Source organism: Indicator indicator, chromosome 8 (assembly GCF_027791375.1).
Source record: "Indicator indicator isolate 239-I01 chromosome 8, UM_Iind_1.1, whole genome shotgun sequence".
In the NCBI taxonomy this organism is placed as follows: domain Eukaryota; kingdom Metazoa; phylum Chordata; class Aves; order Piciformes; family Indicatoridae; genus Indicator; species Indicator indicator.
Window position 1 is genome coordinate 22,263,695 of NC_072017.1, and position 23,169 is coordinate 22,286,863.

General features: G+C 40.5%; 1 protein-coding gene across 3 annotated transcripts in view; it reads right to left on the reverse strand.

Moving 5' to 3' along the window:
* GRIA2 (glutamate ionotropic receptor AMPA type subunit 2) overlaps positions 1 to 17,588 on the reverse strand; it is an 86,666-nt gene extending 69,078 nt beyond the window's left edge. For 2 of the 3 annotated variants that reach the window (XM_054382796.1, XM_054382794.1), the window contains exons 1-2: positions 16,025 to 16,112; positions 15,514 to 15,654 (exon numbers count right to left, since the gene is read on the reverse strand). In XM_054382796.1, the coding sequence (XP_054238771.1) occupies positions 15,514 to 15,654; positions 16,025 to 16,112 (229 nt within the window). Of the gene's footprint in view, positions 1 to 15,513; positions 15,655 to 16,024; positions 16,162 to 17,562 lie in introns of those variants that run through there. The other variant, XM_054382797.1, reaches the window with a different exon arrangement.
* Positions 17,589 to 23,169: the final 5,581 nt, after the last annotated feature.

The following is a 23,169-nucleotide window of genomic DNA, read 5'->3' on the forward strand; positions in this document are numbered from 1 at the left end:
TGGTCAATTTGTATCCAAACAACCAACCACTGTTTCCTTAAAAATAAGGCGACCAATTCCAGACTGCCTACTGCAAACAGGTCCTGGCCTACACTTTCCCTAAACTATGCCTGGACATTAACTGGGACTGACTGGCATAGGTCAAAACCTGGAGTGCAGGTACAGCTAGAGTAACTAAGGATCAAAGCCCACTAAATGATAGCACATTATAAGGCATTATCAAGTAGGAATAGATTACTTGCAAGCTGAAAAGTAGGGAGTTAGAAATTTTGTTTAAAGGTGAAATCACTCAGGCTAATCAGATAATTTTAAATGATTACTCATGAAAACTTTTTATCACATACAGTCACTAAGAACTGTTTAATCACCACTACACATTCTTTTATAACACACTTATTTTATATATGCTATTAAAAAAAATTACTTAAATATTTTCAAGTTTCACTGTATTGTTTTTTTTTTTTTTAAATAATTTCTCGTTTGGAGGACTCCAAACATACAAAGTTAAGAGTTTTAATACATCTCCTCAATCTCTTTACACTATGCATGCACACTTATTATATTTTTTTAAACTGACTCATGTCCCGACTTTTAAGACCCCACCACTCACAATCTCTACCTACTAGCCGCAAGTCTCAAGCCATACTAGGGAGGGGAAGCACTTTGTTCTCCGATGTCACAACCTAGTTTTTAGCCTTTTGGTTAACAAAACAGACAGTAGGTTAAGCTCCTCCTAAAGAAGCAGATATTCTAAATTTCAGAACATCAAATTTGAAATTAAAGAAAAAACAAACCACTACATCACAAGCTTCAATTGTCCTTGGAAAAAGGAGAAAAATCCTTCTCGTGTGTATTTTCTGGATTATGCACAAAAGGGTGAACCATGTGCATTCTATGCTTTATGTGTTGCCAGAATTTAAATTATCTTTACAAGGTGGTACACATTCATGCTTTCTAAAGAGAGGTATATTGGTTTGTTTCACTTGTTGTCAGAGAGTTTGTGAAAAGAATTTACAGTACTGAAAGAAACACTAACGAAATGTTACATTTTTAGAGGAAACAGTAACTGCTCCCTGACATTTTATCAAACTCAGCCACAATGCTGAGCCACATAATTTAGTTGAAAATCTTCCTTTAAAAAATATAACTACAGCTTACAATGAAATACAACCAGATGTGATTAAAATTAATCATTTACCAAAAAAACACCTAATTTCCATGCCATCCATTATGAGGGGAGATTTATGGCTAAAGATACAAAGAGGAACAATTTTAAAGAGAGGTGCATATGCAGACCTTCACTCTAGGTGATGCTACTAAAAAAAAAAAAAAAATCTGAAATCATATTATCAAATAATCTCCAGAACAGTATTTGCATTGAAGAACAAGCAATGGTTCAAAGACATTTCCATCTTGAGAACTGACAGAATTCCTGTATTTTTTAACTAGTTGAAGGTTATTTAGCCAAATCAGTTGGCATAATCAAAAACAATCCTCAAGAGCTGGAAGTATTGCTACCTAAGCAAATGGCATGTTATTTATAAGGACTGTATTCCACTCATTGTGACTACATGTGGTGAATAGACCCAGGAGCTCTATGGGGCCATACTTCTTGCTGGCATTCAAGGGGGTGACAGAGCACTGACTGTCCCTTCAAAAGCATCCTTCTGTGTGGAAAGGAAATCTAAACACACAAAAAAAAGAAAGAATAGTAGTGTGTGCTGGTACCCACCTTTTATCATCACAGGATTAGAATTACAGCCTCAGCTGTAGTAATTTAGTAATAGAAAACTCACCATTTGATTCAGCCTTGCACCAACTCTGCTATGGTTCATTTTTAACTCCAAACATTTTCTGTATATTTTGGTTTTCATAATTATGTGGGTGAGCTAAAATGGGATAAACTGTAGTAAACTGCATAGGGAAGGCTAGCACAAATCCTGTGAATCACAGCCCCACTGAGATTTTGCGATTCTAGATAGCTGTTGCTGGTATGCTAAATACCCTGGGCCTCTCAGGATTCAGACCTATAGTAGCTGTCAAAGTGAATTACATCAGTTTTGGAGGAAAATCTAGTAAACCTATTCTGGAGGACTGCATATGAATTTGTGATCGTTAGTTCACTGCCTGTGAAAAGGTACAGACACACCAGAACATGGCTATTCTGTTCATTTTTCTCTTGATGCCCTAGTTTGCCATTCAACAACATATCACTACAGTTATTCATGCTATTATGTGGACTTAAAGGTTTAAAATGTTCATTTTTCATGCAATCTATATTTTGATGAGACTACTTTATTTGTTTGTATCTGTTTTTCCTTGATATTTTGCTTCCTGTTTCTATGCAGGAAATTAGAAATGATCATAGTATAGAGCACATATTATGTGCTCTAAAGGGTGATAAGAACATATTTTTCTTATGCACTTTATTCTAAATGTAGCTTCCTTTGTGCTCAGTAATGCAGAAAAACAACCAAAACAAAACACCAAACCAAAACCAAATAACAACAACAAAAAAAAAAAAAACACCTGAGTGCTTTATTTTTATATCCTAATTCCCCTTCATAGAAATGGACCATTGTATGAATTCATTCCTTGCATGAACATGATACAGAAATACACAAGCAAATCTTATTTTATCTGATGACCACAAGGAAAATATAATTTCTAAAAATAATTCATCTTCTCATTTTCCAACCAGGTCCTTCAGCAAATACTTCAGATGATACAGATTATCTGACAGATCATGATAAGCACATAGAAAATTGACCATCCTTCATAGAAAGTCTCCTGTCAGCAGCATCCAAATCTTTCAATCTAATGTCTACTAGTTTAAGTGTTCACGAATGTAGCTCCTATAATAGCTAAACAAGAAGAAATATCTACCCATACAGCCAGAACTAAACACATATAGAACTCAGATTAAACACCCTACCCTGAATTTAATTTAGAAAGTGAAGCAACTAGACCCATGGAATGAGCAAGTATCTCATTGTTCATGGCCAGTGCAGTCTAAAATGCATTCAGTATTAATATTTACCACCTAAAATACATAGCATAGAATATAAACTGTAAATCCAACATAGTAACAAACTCATTCTAAAAACTACACCTCAATCCCTCCTAAGGGAGGCAAAAACCCCCATATTTTCAGTTGCAATATCAGATACAAGAATACAGTTCTACTAGTAGAAATTATAGTGAAGAACTTCAGTCTAATGAGAAACCCTGAGGTTAGTACATCCCATAGAAAAGGAGTCCTGATCTAATAACTGCTTCTCTTTTCACATTAAAAAAAAAATATTCTTCTCACTCTGGTATCAATTGTGTTCAATAAAGATAAGGCAAAAGGTCAGCTCCTCTTTTCTGCTATCCTATGACCTTCCAGAATCTCACTTCTCTCTACACCACTGGGCTACTCCAACTGCAAGGCAGAAGACTAGCAAAGCATCAAGAGCAACACATAACCAGAGCATTTAAATACATTACAACTGAGATAGTAGCTTCTGGCCATTAATCCTCTTCCTTTGCCTCAGAGCTGTCCTCAGTCACCCAAGAAGAAAGAGAAACAGTTTCAGTTGACAATTTCAGTTAGAAGCTTCTAAGTAGCAGCCTCCTGTCATTATGTATTTTCCACTAGGTGCTAACTGTTGCAAATTTCATTGTTATGTATCTAATTCTCACCACTGAATGTGGGTAACAGATGCCTCCAGCCTTGTTCCTTTGCTGAACTCTTGTTAAGTTCCCTGTTCCTGCACATGACAGTGTTACACACCAGTTTCCAAATCAGTTTGGAGACCGGCCTGTGTTGGCCTACATTATGGAAGATGTCACCACACCTAGGAAGGACTTAGAGCAAGTAGATAAAGCTGTATATAATGAGGAATTCCCAGAAATATCAGAAATAACCTAAATTGCAATGTCCACATCTGCCCCTGGCTTAAAAGTCTGGATGGATAAGTAGGACAGATGTGAGCTACATAAAATCTTTTATTTAAATCTACCTTAGTAAAATATATCACCTGTATGAAGAAAAGAACACAGTAAGTGAACTTTTTCCCTAATACATCTGATTTCTAAGGCAGTTAATACTTAGTTTGAAAATGGCTTCTACATGCTGCAACATACACATCTCAAGATGTCAGGTAACAACAAAACACTGCAAAAATCAAACACTGCAAGTTGCTGGAGTGCAATATAAAGCCAAAAACACAGGCAAGAAAATTGTCATTCTGCATACAGAAATGGAAAGTAATGCCAAGAGTCGCAACACTGAACCACTGTATTCATGGTTCCAAAAGGAAGTCAGAAACAGTTCCATACTGAAAAAAGAAAAACCTTAAAGTGAAGTGACATTTTTTGCATCTCCAGAAGGACATAGATAAATGTAGCAATGCTGGAGGCTCTTCAACAAGTTGAAATAGGCATATAGCATCCTTGAAAATATGTAATTATTTGGAATGACTAAGTAATGACTTAATATGACCTATGCTGACCACTATAACTAACTAATTGCAACAGTACTCAACAGCCTACAAAAGAATCTTAAAGACTTCCTAAAAATGTGTGTTTACAGATATAATCTTTCCTCATAAAACTCAGGAAATTATTCAGGTTACTAAGTACATGTAGCAAACACTATTTTAGATAGTGAAGTGCACGAGGCATCTCCATAGGCTGCCTGATGTGCTACAGGGCTTACAGAACACTCACTTTTTCTGGAGCTGCACCCTGAGGTCACACAGGATAGCCCCCGTATCACAAACTAGATCTTCAGTTAGATTAATTATGAGTAAATTAAAGCACCTCCACAAATGGAGACATTGAAAATATTATATTTCTGTCATATGAAAATAGAAGAGATAACCTCAAGGAAACAGGAAGTACTGCACTTAGAAAATATTCAGTATTTTCTGATCACAGACACTTGCTTACTTCTATAGTGAAAGTATACAACTGCATCCTATAAAATAAAACAAAAATAATTTTCCTACAAGTGAAAAAGCAGTTCAGGAAAAAATAAAAAATTGAAATTTATGCAAAGATTCTACCAAGGAATAACACTCATGATCAAATGCTAAGAAGGGAAGCAAGCACTATGTTTTCCCTCCTCACCTACACAAGCACAGACCAAGCTATTCCCTTTTTATAAGCTAACATGTTTATACTGAATTAAAATGGTCTAATCATTTTTCTAGTATTTAAGAAATGTGTACAATATTAAAAAAAAAAAGAGGCAGGGTCATATATCAGCATGTACTGTAATATTTGGAAATAATATCCTGTAGGTCCAATTGATGTTCAAACATTTTAGCACTTTTTAGGATTGTTTAATTCCTGCCTCTTTCCACATAAAAAAATTAATTCTGTCTTCTACACTCATACATAAAACCAAACAATCCCAAGTTTGGATCTGTTTTTATTCCTACCACCATCAGCGGAAACTTGATCATTTGACTGGGCAAAATTTGCCTGGCCTTATTACTTTAGAGTCCCAAACTATGAGGAATACATGAACTAATCCGATAAGTCACTAAAAGGACTGAATGACTTTTCAGAATTTCAACATGATCCACTCTCACCAAATGAAAACACCTTAAAATGGGACAGATGTAAGGCTGTGAGTGAAATTAAAACCACACTCACACTGGAATTTGTAATGTATAGTGACTCGTATTCTCATCTATTTCCTGATCCCTCAAATCCATCTAGTCTTTATAATAAAATTATATGATTAGTTTCCAGGTGTTTTAAAAGGCTTCAAAAGTTTAAAGCTGTGTAGAAATCTGGTCAATTAGTATTTGTTGATTGAGCAATTATGTAAATTAATATAATTGAATTTTCCTAATATTGTCTTTTTTTCTTCTTCTTCTCTATGCTTTATAATAACAACAAAGGGCAAGAAATTGTCTCTTTGCTCCCAAAGCCTAAAGGTTACTTCTCCCCCTTCCTGTATCAGGACGAAAATACAATTACTGAATTTTTTTTTCTCCAAAACTTAATCAAGGCAGGAAAAATGAAGAAGAGTGACAGAGAGGAAGACTAATGACAAAAGAAAAATGGCCCAGCTAGGGCCATTCAACTACAAAGTGAAAGACAAAGGGTTAAATTCAGGTTCTCTGCCTGACATGGACAACATACGAAATAACTGGGTTAAATCCTGGAAGAATCTCTTAACTGCTCACTGTATTTTCAGTGTGGATCAAACTTGCTTTTGCCATAAGTAACATTGCTGTAGCTTATGTAAGTATGAACTTCACGTGCACTAGCCACGTAAGTTATTTACCTTATTTTTCAAATGTTACACCTGAAACACTCCTTGCTATCAGTACATCTGCACAAGGTATAATCACACAGAAAAGTTTTGCTGCTAGCAGGATTTGTATGAAAAATCCCCTCTGATCCTGTACTAGTAGTGTTATGAAATTTGCTACATTCATATAAGGAAAAAAAAAGGCAAAAAAATAAATTCATCCTTTTTGGCTTGAAAGACATTTTGTCAATAATAACTCATACTTAGTATCAGAGAGGAACATTTTGTGCAAGCTAACCCTCAGCGTCCTTGGTTTCAAAGACTTAGGAGATTATTGAACAAATTATTCTGACTTGCTCAGATATATATAGTCTTATTTCAATGCTATATACTTGCAGACATTCTGAGATAGTTTACACATATACAAGGGAATGCACCATGCTCAAATATTTTAGATCCACTTTACCTGGGATACTAAACCACTTTAGCCTTTTCATTTTATGGATATAGACCAGAGCACTACAACTACAAAATGCATTCATATATTTAAGGCAGAAAATCAAAGAAAAGAAAACAAATCCTTCCTCCAGGCTGCAAAGCAGTTGCAAGACTGCTCTGTTGAGCTCTGTAGCCCTGTTCCTGACACGAGCTCTAAAAACAGTCTTCACTGTATAGAAGAACTGTCATACCGAGTGCTCAGGAAAAAATTGTTTTAATTTTCAAAGCATGTGAAAGAAAATCAGTTCACAAAAATATGCACTAAGCAGAGACATCTTTTCCCCAAGTCACATTTTTAAACTTGTAAACATTTGTACTGAGAATTTAGCCACAGCAACCCCAAACACTGCAGCATCAAATCAATGCAACTACCTGAATCAAGTACCCAAATTTGAGAATAAAATGAATAGATGAGATCGCATAGCAAGCATGAGTTAATATACCTATTTTGAACACTTCATATAATTAGCCACAGTCCCTTACTGACCTTTGAAACTCTTCTACCAATTGTATGAGTATGGATTCATGAGTCAGGGCCAATATAAACATTTAACAGGATTCTGTCCTACTCTTGTTCATTGAAAGAATCATTTGGGAAAAACATGTCCATTTCAAAACACAAATGGCAAATCACTCTAACAATGAAACACAAGCACATTTAGCTTCTGTAGTTAACAACAAAGCCAAGTCATTCATGGGCTAGCTGAAGTGATTGGCAATCCAGTTACTGACACAGCACCTCAAGCATAGAAAGCAATCACACACTAATTTAAAATAATGAATACAGATCTGAATATCCTTCCTCTGATATCAAATAAACTAGTACATTATAGCTGAAATAAGACATTTCTTGTGCTTGATTCCACCACCTTCAGCTCAATTGTATGCAATATTTCAGGCCTTGAAAAAATCCCATTGATTTCTCTTTGTCAGGTTTGGAAGCAGGTGGTGGGAAACAGTAGCAGCTGTAACTGAACCACATCTCACTACAGAAGCATGAGTATCTTTTTCTTGTAAAACTTTTTTTTTTTACACTCCCATAAAGAAACTAGCCACGAGTACCTGCAGCAAGTATCTGTGCAGTAAATCAGATTCAGGACAGAAATGTCAACTCTATATTAAAATCCCAATTAGGAACCTCAAGGGGAAAAGTAATCTCCCAATAAACTGCTTGATGTGAGAGCCTTTCTTAAAAGAAAAAGAAAAAAAAAGAGAGAGAGAGAAATAAATAAAGATCTGTTATGGAATAATTGATATTTCCATTTTAAATGTTTAATTGTTATTCAAAACCTCCTTTTATTCCTCATTGTTGATCTGGTTTACAATATGCATTCATCATATTTGTTTGTTTTTTTTTTATTTCATATTTATTATCCATACAGAAATTCTTATTATTCAAACCTTAGCCCTTTTTCAGTTCTAGTAAGATTATATCTAACATGTGCTTGTACGTATATCAATGTAGATTTTTTTTTTTAACGAACTTGTTAAAAGGAAAACGTTAAGATTCTAAGACAAAATAATAACGACGCCTCAAAAATCTACATATTTTGTATAAAACCATGCAGGCTTTTGCCCTGTGCCTCTACAGTAACCTATATGGCAAAAAGAATTAATCCCTTGTCCACAGTCTGCTAAACACAGATGCTCCTCTATATGTATAATAGATGCAATGATCAGTTAGAAAATAAAGGAAAGACCTTCTGTAATGACAGTTCTGGCTAATTGTCATATGAAAAGCCAATTCACATATACATATAGAAGGAGTTTGATATACATACAACTAAATTTTTTTGCCTATTCAAGTATCTTTTCAGTGTTATTTTCAGTCTGACCTGACATTCCTTGGCTTCAGCTGCAGTGACGTTGATTCCAGAATATGGGTGTGAACCTTCAAAATACAAAATTAGTAATCCATGCAGCAAATTCATAGAGGTGAGAACACTGACTTACAAAGTGATAAATTAACTTCCTAGTAATAGCTCTAATTCTCTTCAGAAAATGGCTTGTAGGGTTTAACCAAAGTCCTACTGTTTTTCTTTTTATTGTGGCATTCAACATGAACTATTGGTCACTATATAACTACAAGTGTATGTATTCATATGTATATGTATATACACACACACACATATATATACACATTTATGTTTATTGTGGGTCATTTAATCTTTTTAGTTTCCTAAAAACTAGTACTCCCAGCACATATTAGAGAATTAATAATTTTCCATGATATTTTCCCTGTGGTTTTTTTGCAATTTAATCATGTTTTCACAGAAGATGTCCAATACATTAATTCTGATTATCTTAAATTTTTTTTACATATACATAAGTCTTTACCTATTTAATGCATTTTCAAAGTAATAACGTTTCCAGTTTCCTAGTAATTATCAATTGTTCAAAAATAATTATTTTTCTGTTAAATACACCTTAATTCTCAAAAATTAAAATTGACAGTAACAGTATCACCTAATGCAGTGGCTCTTGGTTTAGGGTGTGTAACACAGTGGATAGTACAATAAGTCCTATGTACACAAGGAGTTAAATACATCCCCAGCTATGTGCAGTCTACAGTCCTGTCAAAGTCAGTGTAAATTAAAGCTTTCATTCCATTAACTAGAGAAAAGTTACTATATTTTCATATATTAAATATAAATAAAAACATACACAAACATTAATATATTGAAGAGATTGCTAATACTGGCTGATTTAAGAGCTTGATTGGTATATTTAAGGCTTGATTGATATGCTCCTTTACAAACTGATATTAAATATAACTCACTCTAAGGTTTATAAGACTAAAACATACATTCATACTATATACAAAACTTAACAGTAAATTTTTATTTGATACAGAGACAAAATTAATGTAATAATCACATAAGAAACATGTGAAAAGTCAAGTAGCCAAGCAAAAAGTGTCACATTTTTATCTGCCCACACTCTGGACCACGGCTGTGTGAAAACGCTCTGTGAGCCGGGAGGGAAGATGCACAGCAGGGACAGCACTGGCACACAATAAATACCCCAGGTTTCTTTACGAAAAACTCTCAGAAGTAGAAGAATGTTTGAAGTTTGCTACAGAGCATGATTCTGAGAGCAGCAGAAGCACAAGACATCCTATTGGTTATATACTGGTGCCACCGTATAATTTTACTACCAAAACCCATCTGATCCTGGGTTAATGGTTGGACTCAATGATCTTAAAGGTCTTTTCCAACCTAAATGATTATATTATTTTAATTACAAGAGGGTACAGAACCTATTTCACATCTGCTCACTAAGCCTGAAAAATGTTTTATAGTGAAATAGGAGTGAGGAAGACCAGGAATACAAATGAACTGAAACATAAGCATTTAATAAATTCCTTCTTTCCTTTAAAATCAATTCTAAGGTTTTTTTGGTGAAATATATTTAGGCTTGGTGTACAGTAATTTTAATTCAAATAAACATATCTAAATTTCTTCCATCTTTACCACTACAGGATATATTTCTTTTTGCTTATTCTTCAATTATTTTGCCAGCAGTATGATTAATGCTATTTCTTTAAACATGTAATTTATAGCATCACGCTCCAAAATGGCTGGGGAAACCTTTGCCATGACTCCCAGGTTGCAACATGCTAAGATATTCATAGGTTTTCGAAGCTGCTGCTTGAAGATATAATGAAAGGATCTAAGGTTTATGCATGAATCAGCATCCCCTTGTCACAATGTCATGGTGCAGTGATCCCTGCAGAGCTGTAAGGCTTGATTTAAAACAGAAAAGCTCAACACTAACTCTTGAGCCAGCAGGATTAAACATCCAAGATCATGCATATATTACTTCTTGCTGAAACTACTAAATTAAAAACTTGTTACAGTTATGGAGGTTTTATAGTATTCTGTTGGAAATGTCTCTTCAGTTACTCAAATATCTTTCCAGTACAGAAACATCCAAGTACATAACACAAGTATCTCTGTTTGGATTGGTAGATCTAAAAGCAAAGGATTTCACCTGCACCTCTTTCCTCTTTTCTTGTTTTGACAGAATTTATTTTTTGTTGATGTCTCCAATGGTCAGCAATTCTCCAGCTAGGCTAGACTCAATCACACTGTGCTGAAAGACAATAAAATCCAATGGTTTGGATACTTTCAAATTCTACTCCATGAATTAGAATAGTCATAGAACTATTTCAGTTGGAAAAGACCTTTAAGACCATCAAGTCCAACAATTATCTAATTCCACCAAGTCTGGTAATAAACTATGTCCCTCAGCACCATATCTATCTTTTAAACACCTCCAGGGATGGTGATTCAACCACCTCTCTGGGAAGCCTATTGAAGTCTTGAAAAAAACACTTCAGTCAAGAAGATTCTTCTAATCTAAACCTCCCCTGACGGAAACTGAGGCCATTTCCTCTCCTCCTATCCCTTGTTACTAGGGAGAAGAGACCAATACCTATCTCGTTACAGCCTCCTTTCAAGGCATTGTAGAACGCAACAAAGTCTCATCTCAGCCTCTTCTGCAAACTAAACACCACCAGTTCCCTCAGCTACTCTTCATGAGACCTGTTCTACAGATGCTTTACCAGCTTTATGGCTCTTCTTTAGACACGCTCAATGCCTTTCTTCTAGTGAGGGGCACAAAACCAAGCACAGTATTCACAGTTCAGCCTCACCAGTGCTGTGTGCAGGAGGACAATCTCTTCCCTGTTCCTGCTCATCACATTATTTCCTGATACAGGCCAGGTGCTGTTGGCCTTCTTGACGATCTGAGCACATCGCTGGCTCATGTTCAGCTGGTTATCAATCCCCAGATCTTTCCCTACTGGGTAAGTGCTATAGTGACCAAAATGCAGGACCCAGCACACGGCCTGGTTGCATCTCATGCAATTGGCTTCAGCCCACTGATCTAGTCTGTCCAGGTCCACCTGTAAAGCCTTCTTACCCAGTGTCATCTGCAAACTTACTAGGAACGCACTGAATCCCCTTATCCAGATCATTGATAAAGACACTAAAGAGAACTGGCCCAAATACTGAACCCTGGGGAACACCACTTGTGACTGGCCACCAACTGAATTTAACTCCATTCACCAGGATTCTTTGGGCCCAGCCAGCTTTTTACCCCACAAAGCATCCACTCATCCAAGCCATAAGCACCCAGTTTCTCCAGGACAATGCTGTAGGAGACAGTGTCATGTGCTTTACTACAGTCCAGTTATACACAACTGCCTTTTCCTTGTCCACTAAGTCCATCATCTTGTCGTATAATGAGATCAGGTTCATCAAGTAGGAGGTTAAGTTCAGGTTCATCAAGCAATTACCTGCAGTGCTGAACCACCAGTTCTTAGAAGCCAAAGAAGTTCTGCTGGCGTGAACCCCTTTGTTAACATTTGCCTTTACCACCTAGACTAATCCTCTCCACCATCAGGAATTCTCAAAAAGGGCTAAGCTTAGCTTATTTCTCTTCAAGGATGTGACAGTAGTTGTGTCAGTGAACATGTCCCTTAATTGTGCCATCAGTTTGAAAAAAAGACTGCACCATCCCTCAACCAAAACCACTAAGCCTTCTATTGACACTGACTCGTGAGATGTCAAACTGCAATTAGATTCCAGCAGCTACTCCTGATGATTTGTCAACACAGCTTTGAACAAGACTACCAACAGTCCAACAACCTAAAGTGACTATTTGTTATTGATTATCTGTTAAGGTTACCTACCCACAGAGTGTCCATTTCTCCTCTGCTACTAATATCTTCTGGTCACCTTCAAGTGACTGAGTAGTCTTGGTGTTTCAAACAACCCTCAAGAGTACATAATCACTGTCTCCTCTTTTCTGGAATTTTAGGAATCTAATTTAAAAGCCAGAGAAGCAGTACAACTCATTCATCTAAAACCCATTTGCTCTATTAACGAACTCTGAGCAAGGGATGACTATAAGTTTGAAGGCTGGTACAAACAGTTTTACAGGGGAGTTTTCCTTGGATTCGAAGCGTGTGGAAGTGCAGGCCAAAGGAGGGAGGCAGATAAAGCCCCGTGGGGCTGTGCTTGCAGGGCCCGGGGCGGCTGCAGGCTGCCACCTGCCGGGGCAGGAGCCAGGGGTGCAGGGCAGCACATCGCTCAGCCCGCACCACTGACTGGGGGCACCACCAACCAGGACTTCTGCTGCCTAACACCTGGCTGGTCTGGGGTTTGTACATCAGAAGATGAAATATTGCAGTTGTCCATTTTAGAAAATGTGTTATTGTTAGGGCAGAAGAATGGCATTACTTCTACTATGGCATAAGCCTGTCATGACATCTCTCTGAAGAAAAATCACCTTGCTGGAGTGAAATACCTGGACAACTAGTAAAGCATTTTCAGCTTTGTGTTATCCTACAGTTCTGTGATGTTCTTTTGCATTTTCATTTTTAAACTGTTGATAGTGCTGGTTCCAGGCATAGGTTCTTTGTACAGTATTCTGAAAAACACCCAAAACCCAAACACGAAAAACTTTGCACATTTTTCAATACACTCATTCTCATTTGAAATAAAGGGGACTTCAAAAAAATGGATCCTTCTTATCCCTTTGTGCCTAGAGTGTTCTGCAATGAACTGCTAAACTCTGCTTCTTATATGGCAAATATTTGTCTTCAGAACTCCTTGCTCCCCAGTCAAACCTTCCTTGGAGAGTAATCAAGGAGAGACTACTTATTTTTAGCATATGTTCACTAGTCAATTAAATTCAATTGACAAGATAACCTCACTAAATCATCAGTGGTGAATGAGGTGACAAAAAAAGCAAGTACATGTTCATGTCTTAATTTGGTGCTCTTCAAATGATTTGGAAATGGAAGCCTTGGACAAGGAGAATCTTGAAACATGGATATCATTCTCCTTTTGCTGAAAGTCTTGAAGTCCATCACTGTGGTCTACAGCCTATACATGTCATCTCAGTATGGTAAGAGTTCTCCAAGGAGCTCAAGAACAAGGCTGATGCTAGCACATGAACACAGCTAAAAAACGTTCATAGGACTGCAGAAAAATATGAATTGCTTACTTTCTTATATATGAGGTGGCTATTATTTCTCTCTTGTGCTAGGAGAAAACAAATAATTTGGGCATTTTACACAAATTGTTTTCAGGATTCCATTGACTTCCGAGAATTGAGAAAGACAAAAATGCCAATCACATCTTTGCCAAATGCCATCTAGACTGCTACATAATCCCTTACCTTACCAACAGCTCCAGTAGAACATATATAGCAAACATTAACCAAAAGCAGTTCTGGTGATACAAACTCTCATTCCATTGACTTCCGAGAACTGAGAAAGACAATAATGCCCATCACATTTTCGCCAAATGCCATCTAGACTGCTACACAATCCCTTACCTCACCAACAGCTCCTAGTAGAACATACATAGCAAACATTAACCAAAAGCAGCTCCAGTGATGCAAACTCTCATTACCTAAGAAAGCAAGAACTCCACAAACAATTTGCAAATATTATCAAAATAGCCTTATGTGCTCTGACCTTTTCTCACTTCAGCTGTGTGTGACATGCTTCTATCCTCATACATGCCATTGAAAGACCCTTGGGTTGAGCTCTTGTACCACCTGTCCCAGCATCTGCACTGAGATGTCTTCCTTCATCACCACCTACCATAACGTAGCTGGATCAGGGAAGGGCAAAAACAAAGGCCTCCAATGAAGAGAAATTGCTCTGCTGACAGCAAACCTCCCGATTCACTATTCCTTATGCCTTGGGCCCAGGAGAGCCAGAGAAATGCCTTGGGGCAGCGTGGCATTGAGCATCTGAAGAGTTGTAGCTTGGCAGGAGCAGGCAGCACGGCAAAAGACAAGCTCCCTTTTTGCCGTCTGTGGCACGAACCCCGGGTTTGCTTGCAGCGGGCACGCCATTCAAGACAGCAGAAAAGGCGGACACTTCTCATTGCTCTGCGAACACATTCCTCACACTCGCAGCTCTCACCACTAACACAGGCAGCGCCCACAGCCCCTTGCTGCAGCTGTCCTCAGTGGCCCCCTCATCAAACTGCACCCTGCCGGGTCAAACATCGGGCTGCTGCCGGGGACAGACAGTGAACTGCAGGCAGAAACAAACATCGCTGTAGGGCCCCACGCCCACGGGCTACACTCAGCGCTAAGACGGCCGCGCTGCATCACCCTGCCTCCCTCACCGTGTCACGGACCAACACATGTGCTCCGCGCCCCGCTGCACGCGTCCTGCCGGATCCTGCCTCGCCAAAGGCGGAGCCCGGGCACAGCCCCGCTGGTCAACGGCACGCTGCGAAAGCCGCGGGGCTCCAGATGAAGCTGAGGGGAGGCAAGCAGGCAGACCACGAAAGCGGGGGCTCCCGGGGCTCCGCGCGGTGTAAAATTACTGATCGAACCCGCAACCACCCGCTTCGTTCCCTCTCGACCGCTGCCAAGAGGGCGTCCGCGTCGGTTAACGGGAAGGCTCCGCGGCGGAGCCCGCCGACAGCCCTCGGGCGGCGGGGTAGCGCTGCAGGACGCTCCGCGCCCGCGCAGCCTTACGTAACACTAGGGAGAGCCACCGGCGGAGGGCGGCAGGAACCATTTTAAATTACCGCGAGGGCGGGGCAGCAGCACAGGCACCCCGCGCGCCGCGGCTCCTGCCGGGGGGCAGCGGCGCGGCACGGCACCTCCACACCCACCCCTCAGCACCCCCGCACCGCGCCGTGCGCAGGCGCTCCGCTCTCGCCGCCACAGCAGGCTGGCGGGCAACGCGCAGTGCGCAGCGGCTGGCAGCGCCCGCTACTTACAGGCGTTGGTGACGGCGAAGCTGTTTGCCACCTCCAGGTTGTCGATGTGGGGAGTCAGCCTGAACTCTGAGGTGGAAAACTGAACCATCCCTACCCGAAAGGCGCTGTACTCCTGATCGGCGCCCCTCGGGAACAGCCCCCCTGCAGGGAAATAGACACACACGTCAGGCGGGCGAGGGCACAAGCAGAGCAGTATCCCTTCCCGCCGCCGGGGCTGGGCTGGACGAGGGTGCCGGTAGGCTCCGCCGGCTCGGGCACCGCTGCCGGAGCGGTCCGGGCTGCAGGTCTGTCCCATGCCCGGGGCGGCGCGGGGGGCGCGGCGGTATGGCTCAGGGAAGGCGAGGTAACGGGGGAAGGCGTTGGCCACGGCCGCTGGGGGTTGACAGGCACCGGGCGGGTACCGCGACAGGGCTGGGAGCGCGGCGGTAAGGCAGGGATGCCCGAGCAACACCGGCGGGGACGCGGGTGATCCGTCGGGAGGAGAGAGGTCCTCCGGCATGCGGGCACCTACCGATCTGTATGCTGTTAGAATTGACCCCCCAGATCAGTCCCCACAACACGGGACCCAGGAAGACAGAAATATGCATAATCTTTTGCATTTCCAGGAAAAGTAGAGCATCCACAAAGCCACGGAAACAGCCCTTTCTTCTTCCTCGTCGTCGTCCTCGTCCTCCGCCGAGCGCGCTCGTCAGCAAATTAGATCCCCTGCGCGCCGGGCGAGCAGCTGGCGGGAGCAAGCCAACCCAGGGGGGAGAGGAACGAAAGAGAACCCCGCGGCAGGCGCAGGAGAAGCTGTTGCCCAGGGGGCCTCCGCCAGCTGCCGCCGCTCCGGTTCTCGTCCCGGCTCCGGAAATAAGCGGGAGGAGGGTGGAGAGGGGGGGAGGCGGCCGCGTGCCGTTGGCGGCGGCGCCGCTGTGCTCCCGCTGCTTGAGCGCGCCCGCCGCCCGGTCCTGCCCTAACACGCGCTCACCCGAGCTCTCTCTCACTCAGCGGGCGGGCGGCGAACCCGGCGAGGCGGCGGCGCGCCTGCGCGAGCAGCGAAGCCAGCGGGAGCGCGCCCCTTCCACCCCCGTCGCCGCCGCGCCCCGCCTCTTCGCGCCCCGCCTCTTCGCGCGCGCGGCCACGCTGCGGGCCGCCGCCAACGTTCAGCACCGCGGCCAGAGGCTCTGCGTTGACCGCGGGCATCAGGGCTCCGGGGGGCTGCCCCGCCCCGGCACTGGTGCTGGCTCCCCGAGGCGCGGAAGAAAGACGGGTGGCTCCGGAGCAGCCCCCGGGCCCATCCCTGTGTCCCGACGCCGCCGCCTCGGGGGTTTCCCCACCTGACCCTCCGAGAGAGAGTGTCTGAAGTCGGGCACCTGAGCCCACACGGCTCCCCTGTGCTGGGGGAGCCGGCCAGCGCTGCGCGGCCCGCAGAGACCCTCGGGTCCGGAACAGGTTAAACGGACAGAAAGCGGAGACAGGGATCAACCACATGCCGATTTCTCTCTGTGACAGTGGGTCGTATTGAAAACTGAAATGCACATGAAAACTCCGCAAACCCTCCAATTTGTTGAGGTTTTTGTGTTGGGTCATTTTTTTCCCCAATATTTATTTCACTAGTCTTCACCAGGCAGACATTTGGATGTAGCCACTGTCCAGGTATATCTGAAAGGCATGTTTTTAACTGCTGTACTGCACTCAGAAAAGTTCATCTGCAGGGAGGTTTAAAGCAATTCATATAATTCATTTTAATGTCTAATGTGTTATTGTTTATTTTTTTTCTCCTAACATGAGTTCCAGCTGTATTAACTAGACATATTATTTACTGCAAGCTAAATTTAACATTTTTCAGTTTGGCACAAAGTCTGTTGCTATGCACCACACGCATGGGCACACAGAGGCAAGTATCTGACAGATTAACAGACAGCGTGGTGGCACTGTGACTGTGACTGTGACAATGAACTTGCTATTAAATAGTCATTTACTGATGTATGCTTTTTTAATTTCATGTTGTTGTTAATAAAGATGAGGGATATCCATGTAGGAAAGAATACTCATGTTGCGTTTTACTTCCTTTTTTTTTTTTTTTTTTGGTAATTATTAAATTGTCTTAATTTTCCTTTACAGATACAAATAAGTGTCTCAATGATTCAAGTCTTCATATGTCGATATAAGTACATATCCTGAACACTGGAATTAGACAGTTTGAGGTCCTTTACCCATTGCTAATTCTTGACAAGTTTAGTTTCATTTGAGTCATTTCACCAGGGAATTCTGTACTAGCTTCCATCTGTACATGTCTCATTGTCTCTCACCACAAGTTTGCTTGACCAACCTAGTGGCTGCTTGACCAACCTAGTGACTGCTTGACCAATGCAGTGGTGACTACACCAGTGGACAAAGGAAGAGCTATGGATGTCACCTCTCTGTAAAGCCATTGACATGGCTCCCTACAACATCCTTTTCTCCAAATGGAGAAATAAATGATTTTATGAGTGAACCATTTGCTGTATAATGAATTGGTGGGATGGTCACATCCAGAGGGTAGTGATGGTCTGCAGATGACACCAAGGTGAGTGGTACAGTTGGCATGCCAGAGGGACACAATGTCATCCAGAGAGACCTGGGCAAGCTCAAGAAGTAGGCTTGTGTGAATCCCATGAGGTTCAACACGACCAAGTAGAAGGCCCTACACCTTGGTCAGGGCAAGTCTAGATATGAATACAAGTTGGCAGAGGATGTGATTGAGCCCTGTGGAGAAGGACTTTGGGGCACTGGTGGATGAAAAGCTGGATGTGAGCCAGCAATGTGCACTCATAGCCCAGAAGGCAAATTGTATCCTGGGCTGCGTCAAAAGAAGCATGGCCAGCAGGTCAAGGGAGGTGATTCTGCCACTGTGCTCTGGTGAAACCTCACGTGGAGTACTGTGTCCAGCTCTGGGGTCCTTAACACAAGAACATTAACCTATTGGAGCAGGTCCAGAGAAAGGCCAGAAAAATGATCCAAGGGCTGGAGCACTTTTCCTCTAAGGACAGGTTGAGAGTTAGTGTTGTTCAGGCTGGAGAAGAGGAGGCTGAGGGGAGACCTCACCACTCTCTACAACTACCTGAAGGGACTTTGGAGCAAGGAGGGGGCAGCCTCTTCTCCTTAGCGGCAAGTGACAGGACTAGATAAAATGTTTCAAACTGCACCAGGGGAAGTTCAGGCTGAATGCTAGGAAATACTTCACAAAGCGGGTTATCAAACATTGGAATGGTCTGCCCAGGGCAGTGATGGAGTCACTGTCCCTGGAGGTGTTTAAGCAGCGTGTGGACCTGGTACTTAGGGACATGGTTTAGTATTGACCCTTCAGTGCTGGGTCAAAGGAGTGATGTTTTTAAACTAAAAGAGAGTAGATTTAGACTAGATACAAGGAAGAAATTTTTTACATTTAGGGTGGTGAAAGACTGGAAAAGGTGGCCCACATAGGTGGTAAAAGCCCCATTCTTGGAAACGTTTGAGTTCAGGTTGGATGGGGCTCTGAAAAACCTGAAGGTTTCCTTGCCCACTACAGGGGCAGAGAGGCTTGGACTAGATGACCTTTAAAGGTCTCTTCCAACCTAAAGTATTCCATGATTCTATGATCCTACTGTAGTGAGCACTACACAACAAGCAACATTAGCTGAGTAAAAACTGTTTATAGATGAAGGTTCTGAACCCACTTTCTGTCATGACAATGTCTTGCTACACCTTCCAATTTAAAGACCAACAGACTATAGCATAGCAGGTAGGTGAAATACAAGTGATATGAATAAGCAGTTAATTACTAGTTACAACTGGGGGGTTTGTACAGACTGTTTGTGGTAACTTAGTAACAACCACCATGACAGTAACAACTAATAGCAGCATGACTGAATTTTCTAACGCATGTTTTTCCATTACAGAATTATGTGTGTGTATACGTCATATAAATGTGTGTGTGTGTGTATGTGCAAGTGATACAGATTTGTATCATCATGTCAGAACATGTAGAAAAAAATGTCAAATTATGTGGGCATATTCTGTGGTTTGTGTACCAGAGGAAAAAAAAAGATTTCAACTGAGATGAGTAAGTAGGGACAGCATGGGCTAATGAATCAGCAAGAAAACAGTTTAATCAGAATTTAATAAGAAGGAACAATGCTGATAATAAAAATCAGACCTTCTCCAACTCTCTATTTTTTATAACAATCCCATGTTAATCAAAAAGATGCAAGCAGACAAAGGAGAGAAAAAAAAATTATAGGTGATAGTAATTTATGACCGTCTACTAAGAATAGACATACTCATTAACACTGTGCATAAAAAAAATCAGACTACATTACTGGGAATCAAATTCAATACTTTTTGCACAAGAAAAGGAAAAGAATCTAGCAAGAGGCAAGTAAGGATCATAATCTTAAAAACAGAAGGTTATATTCTTATATGCATTCTTCACCATGATGAAAGCTCATACAAAAATGCATTAGTTCAGAATCTGAACAAAGCATCAAGAGGGAGACTGTTAATAATAAGCATCAATCACTTGTTGAAGGGAACATAACAGTGCAATAATGGTGAAAACAATGACAGATAACAGAAGGCCAGATATCAAATAATAAGATGTCAAACCCCTAAAAAGGCTAAGTGCTTAATCCTGACTTCATTGAAATCCATGAGAGATTTGCTGCTTATTGCAAAGAATGCAGGAAGGCTATATTGACTCGGTGGGTTCTTTAACGGGCAATACTCTGAATATAAGGTAGAAGTTGGTGAGGAAGTTAAAAAGTGCCAATATATGTACTAATCAGAAATAAATATGAGTTTATCAGCAAGACATTTCCCCAGGTATTCATTCTGGCACAATGCAGGTTGAGACAGTGTCTGAAATTCAACTAAATGTTCATACATTTCAGCAGATGCACAGAAAACATGGAAGAAAAACTGGGAATGACTGAAGAATGGAAAATTTTGCCTTGTGTTCAGAAACATTTAGCAATCACTCCATATACTTATGAAAGACATAGTTCGGGAATTACTTGATAACATGGAGTGCATATTTTTGGAAAGCAGCTTTGCTAATATAAAGCATTTGAAGAGATGGCTGCAGTTAAAACTGCAGTGTTTGAATGTTGATATAAATCAGATTAGAAATAAAGTTTGCCTTTTGTTTTGCTGCTTTAGTAATATGTTATTGACTATGGCAATCACATACTGAATTCCTTGGACTTGAAAAATGCTGAATTAAAATCAGATTCTTTTCTAAAAATCCTGTTGAAATATTAAATTCTGAGAAGGCCCTTGGCAAGAGCTCAGAATAAATGGTTATAGTGGTTCCTTCTGGCCTTATATGCCATCCATTTTTGGCTTTTGTATTCAGAATTATTTTCATCAGAAAAAAAATCTTAAAATATGCAGATTTTGAAGAATGCAAATACACTGAACCAGTTTGTGAATCCTTTGATTCTAAGGCCAATCAAGAATTTTTTTCCCTTCAAAAAATATTGTTATCTTTGAATTTTTTGAAATCTGCAAATGCCAGTAAATAAAGAAGAAATACAAATGAAAGTTTCAAGTTTCAAATCTTTCTTAAATTGTTTAGTCCCATATGTTCATTCTGGAGTCTCTTTAAAAATAAAACGTACATTCTGATCCCCCAAGATCATTCTGCTTCCTCTTCTGATTAGCAAACACGTATTGTTCCCACTAACACTACATATACCCAGGGATGGCATGCTCTAAGGAATAGATGGTGCTACCTTCTATTATGTCTATTATGTGATTCTGAGGGTGAAAAAAAGCAATATCATTACCCCATGGTATAAGTAATGTAAAATAATTTGATAATCATACAACATTAGTTCCTTTTGCTGTATAGTAGCTGTGAAGGTGCAGTTTGTTACTAGTGTAGCTAACCATTGTGAGAAATCTGTCATGCCTTGGCATTTACTATATTTATCTGAGCATTCTTGTCATTTGAAAAAAAATGTTATACTTATGTTGTGATAGAATCACTTCAGTATGTGCTGATATATCTGGCTGTGGAAAATCTGCTATAGATTACTTAAATATTTTATTTCTACTGAGATTATAGTAAGTAATGTTATTAAGGCTCTGGAAAAAATAATGGAACATTTTCAGATTAGACTATGCATGCTAAACCTGTGATTCTTATCTGGAAACATCTTTCAATTTCTTCCAAGAGTATAAAAAAATTCCATTGCTTTGTCTCAGTCCAAGGAATACATTTCTTATCCCTCTCCTATTTTTTTCCTGTCTACTTGCTACCTCTCTTCTTCTGTGCTGTCTCCTTTCTTGCCTGATTTCCATCTGGTTTTCTAAGTATTGTCATTAGTATCTTCTTTTTCTCTCCTGTTGTACTGAATTTACTATCCCTATCCCCCTTGCCAAGCATGGGATTCAAATGTGTTGGTTTTTTAGTGTTTTTGGTTTTGTTTTTTTTTTTGCTTGACACTGTAACAGCAAGCCTTTCCATCTACCACCCCTCCCTTCTGGTCCACGTGCAATGCCATCCTTGGCTCCAGTGTTGTTTTTCAGTCCTTTTTCCATGCCAATGTCTATGTTTGAAATATGAATCCTCCACCCATTTTTCAGGTCACTGAAATTTCTTTTTATCCCAGCATCTTTTTTGTCACCTGTGAGAAATGTATTACTCATTATTCATAAGAAAAAGCCCTTTGGAGATGATTAAGACATCAGATTTCATATACCGTACTCTGCTGAATATGGTACTTGTCTAATTGCCTCTCCACTTCAGTTCCCTGCATTCGTAAACAGCTAAAATGTAAAAAGGCAAATACAAACTGATAAGAATGTTGTAGCTCACTCTCTATTGACATATCTAGGGTACATTTTTGTTATTACTCATTCTCTGATTTCTACTCACTTGTGAGTTGGGCCTTCTTTCTGTACAAAAGAATCAATTTCCCAAGCATCACCACCACTAAGGAGCAGCTCCCTATCTGCAAATTACAGACAGACTGAAACCCAGGGCTAATATGTGCCAGTGGGAATAAAACCTTTGTATATGCTTGCTCAAACATTCCTTATGGCTGCACTTAACTTTATGAATAGGAAGTTTTTTTTCTGTCATTTGAACAAAGATACTGGACAAATAGCAGCCTGTAGGAAGCAGACCATGTAATGATCATTCTCCTCATGGAGAAAGTGCATTCTCAGTTTAATGATTCATTCATAAAATCTGTCCATAAAATACATGCCTGCTCCACCTACCTTACAAATCTGGAGAAATCAGCTGCTCTTTTCTGAATTTGAGCCTGCTGCAAATCTGACATCTTGAAAAGGTCAAAGAGTGTCAGAGTCTTCACTTCTTTTTGAATCCAGACAAGGTAAAACTAGTTCATGAACATTCTGATAGTAGTACTGCACTGCTAGTCAAAGTTGTAATTCATTTTATCACCTTACACAGGATTAAAGATAGCATTCACATAGCCTTGCAAAGATATTTTCCACCACAGCAGAACTAATGAATCCCTAACTTTCACGCTGAACTCCTTAAGTAAAACAGCTTCTCATAATCCAGGAGTATAGAAGTGAATCTCTCTTCCTTCAGTTCTTGCCTGAAACAGTATCTGTGCAATCTCATTCACATACTTTGCACAAGGCTTTGAGCCAAAAGCTGTTTGAAAAACCATGAAG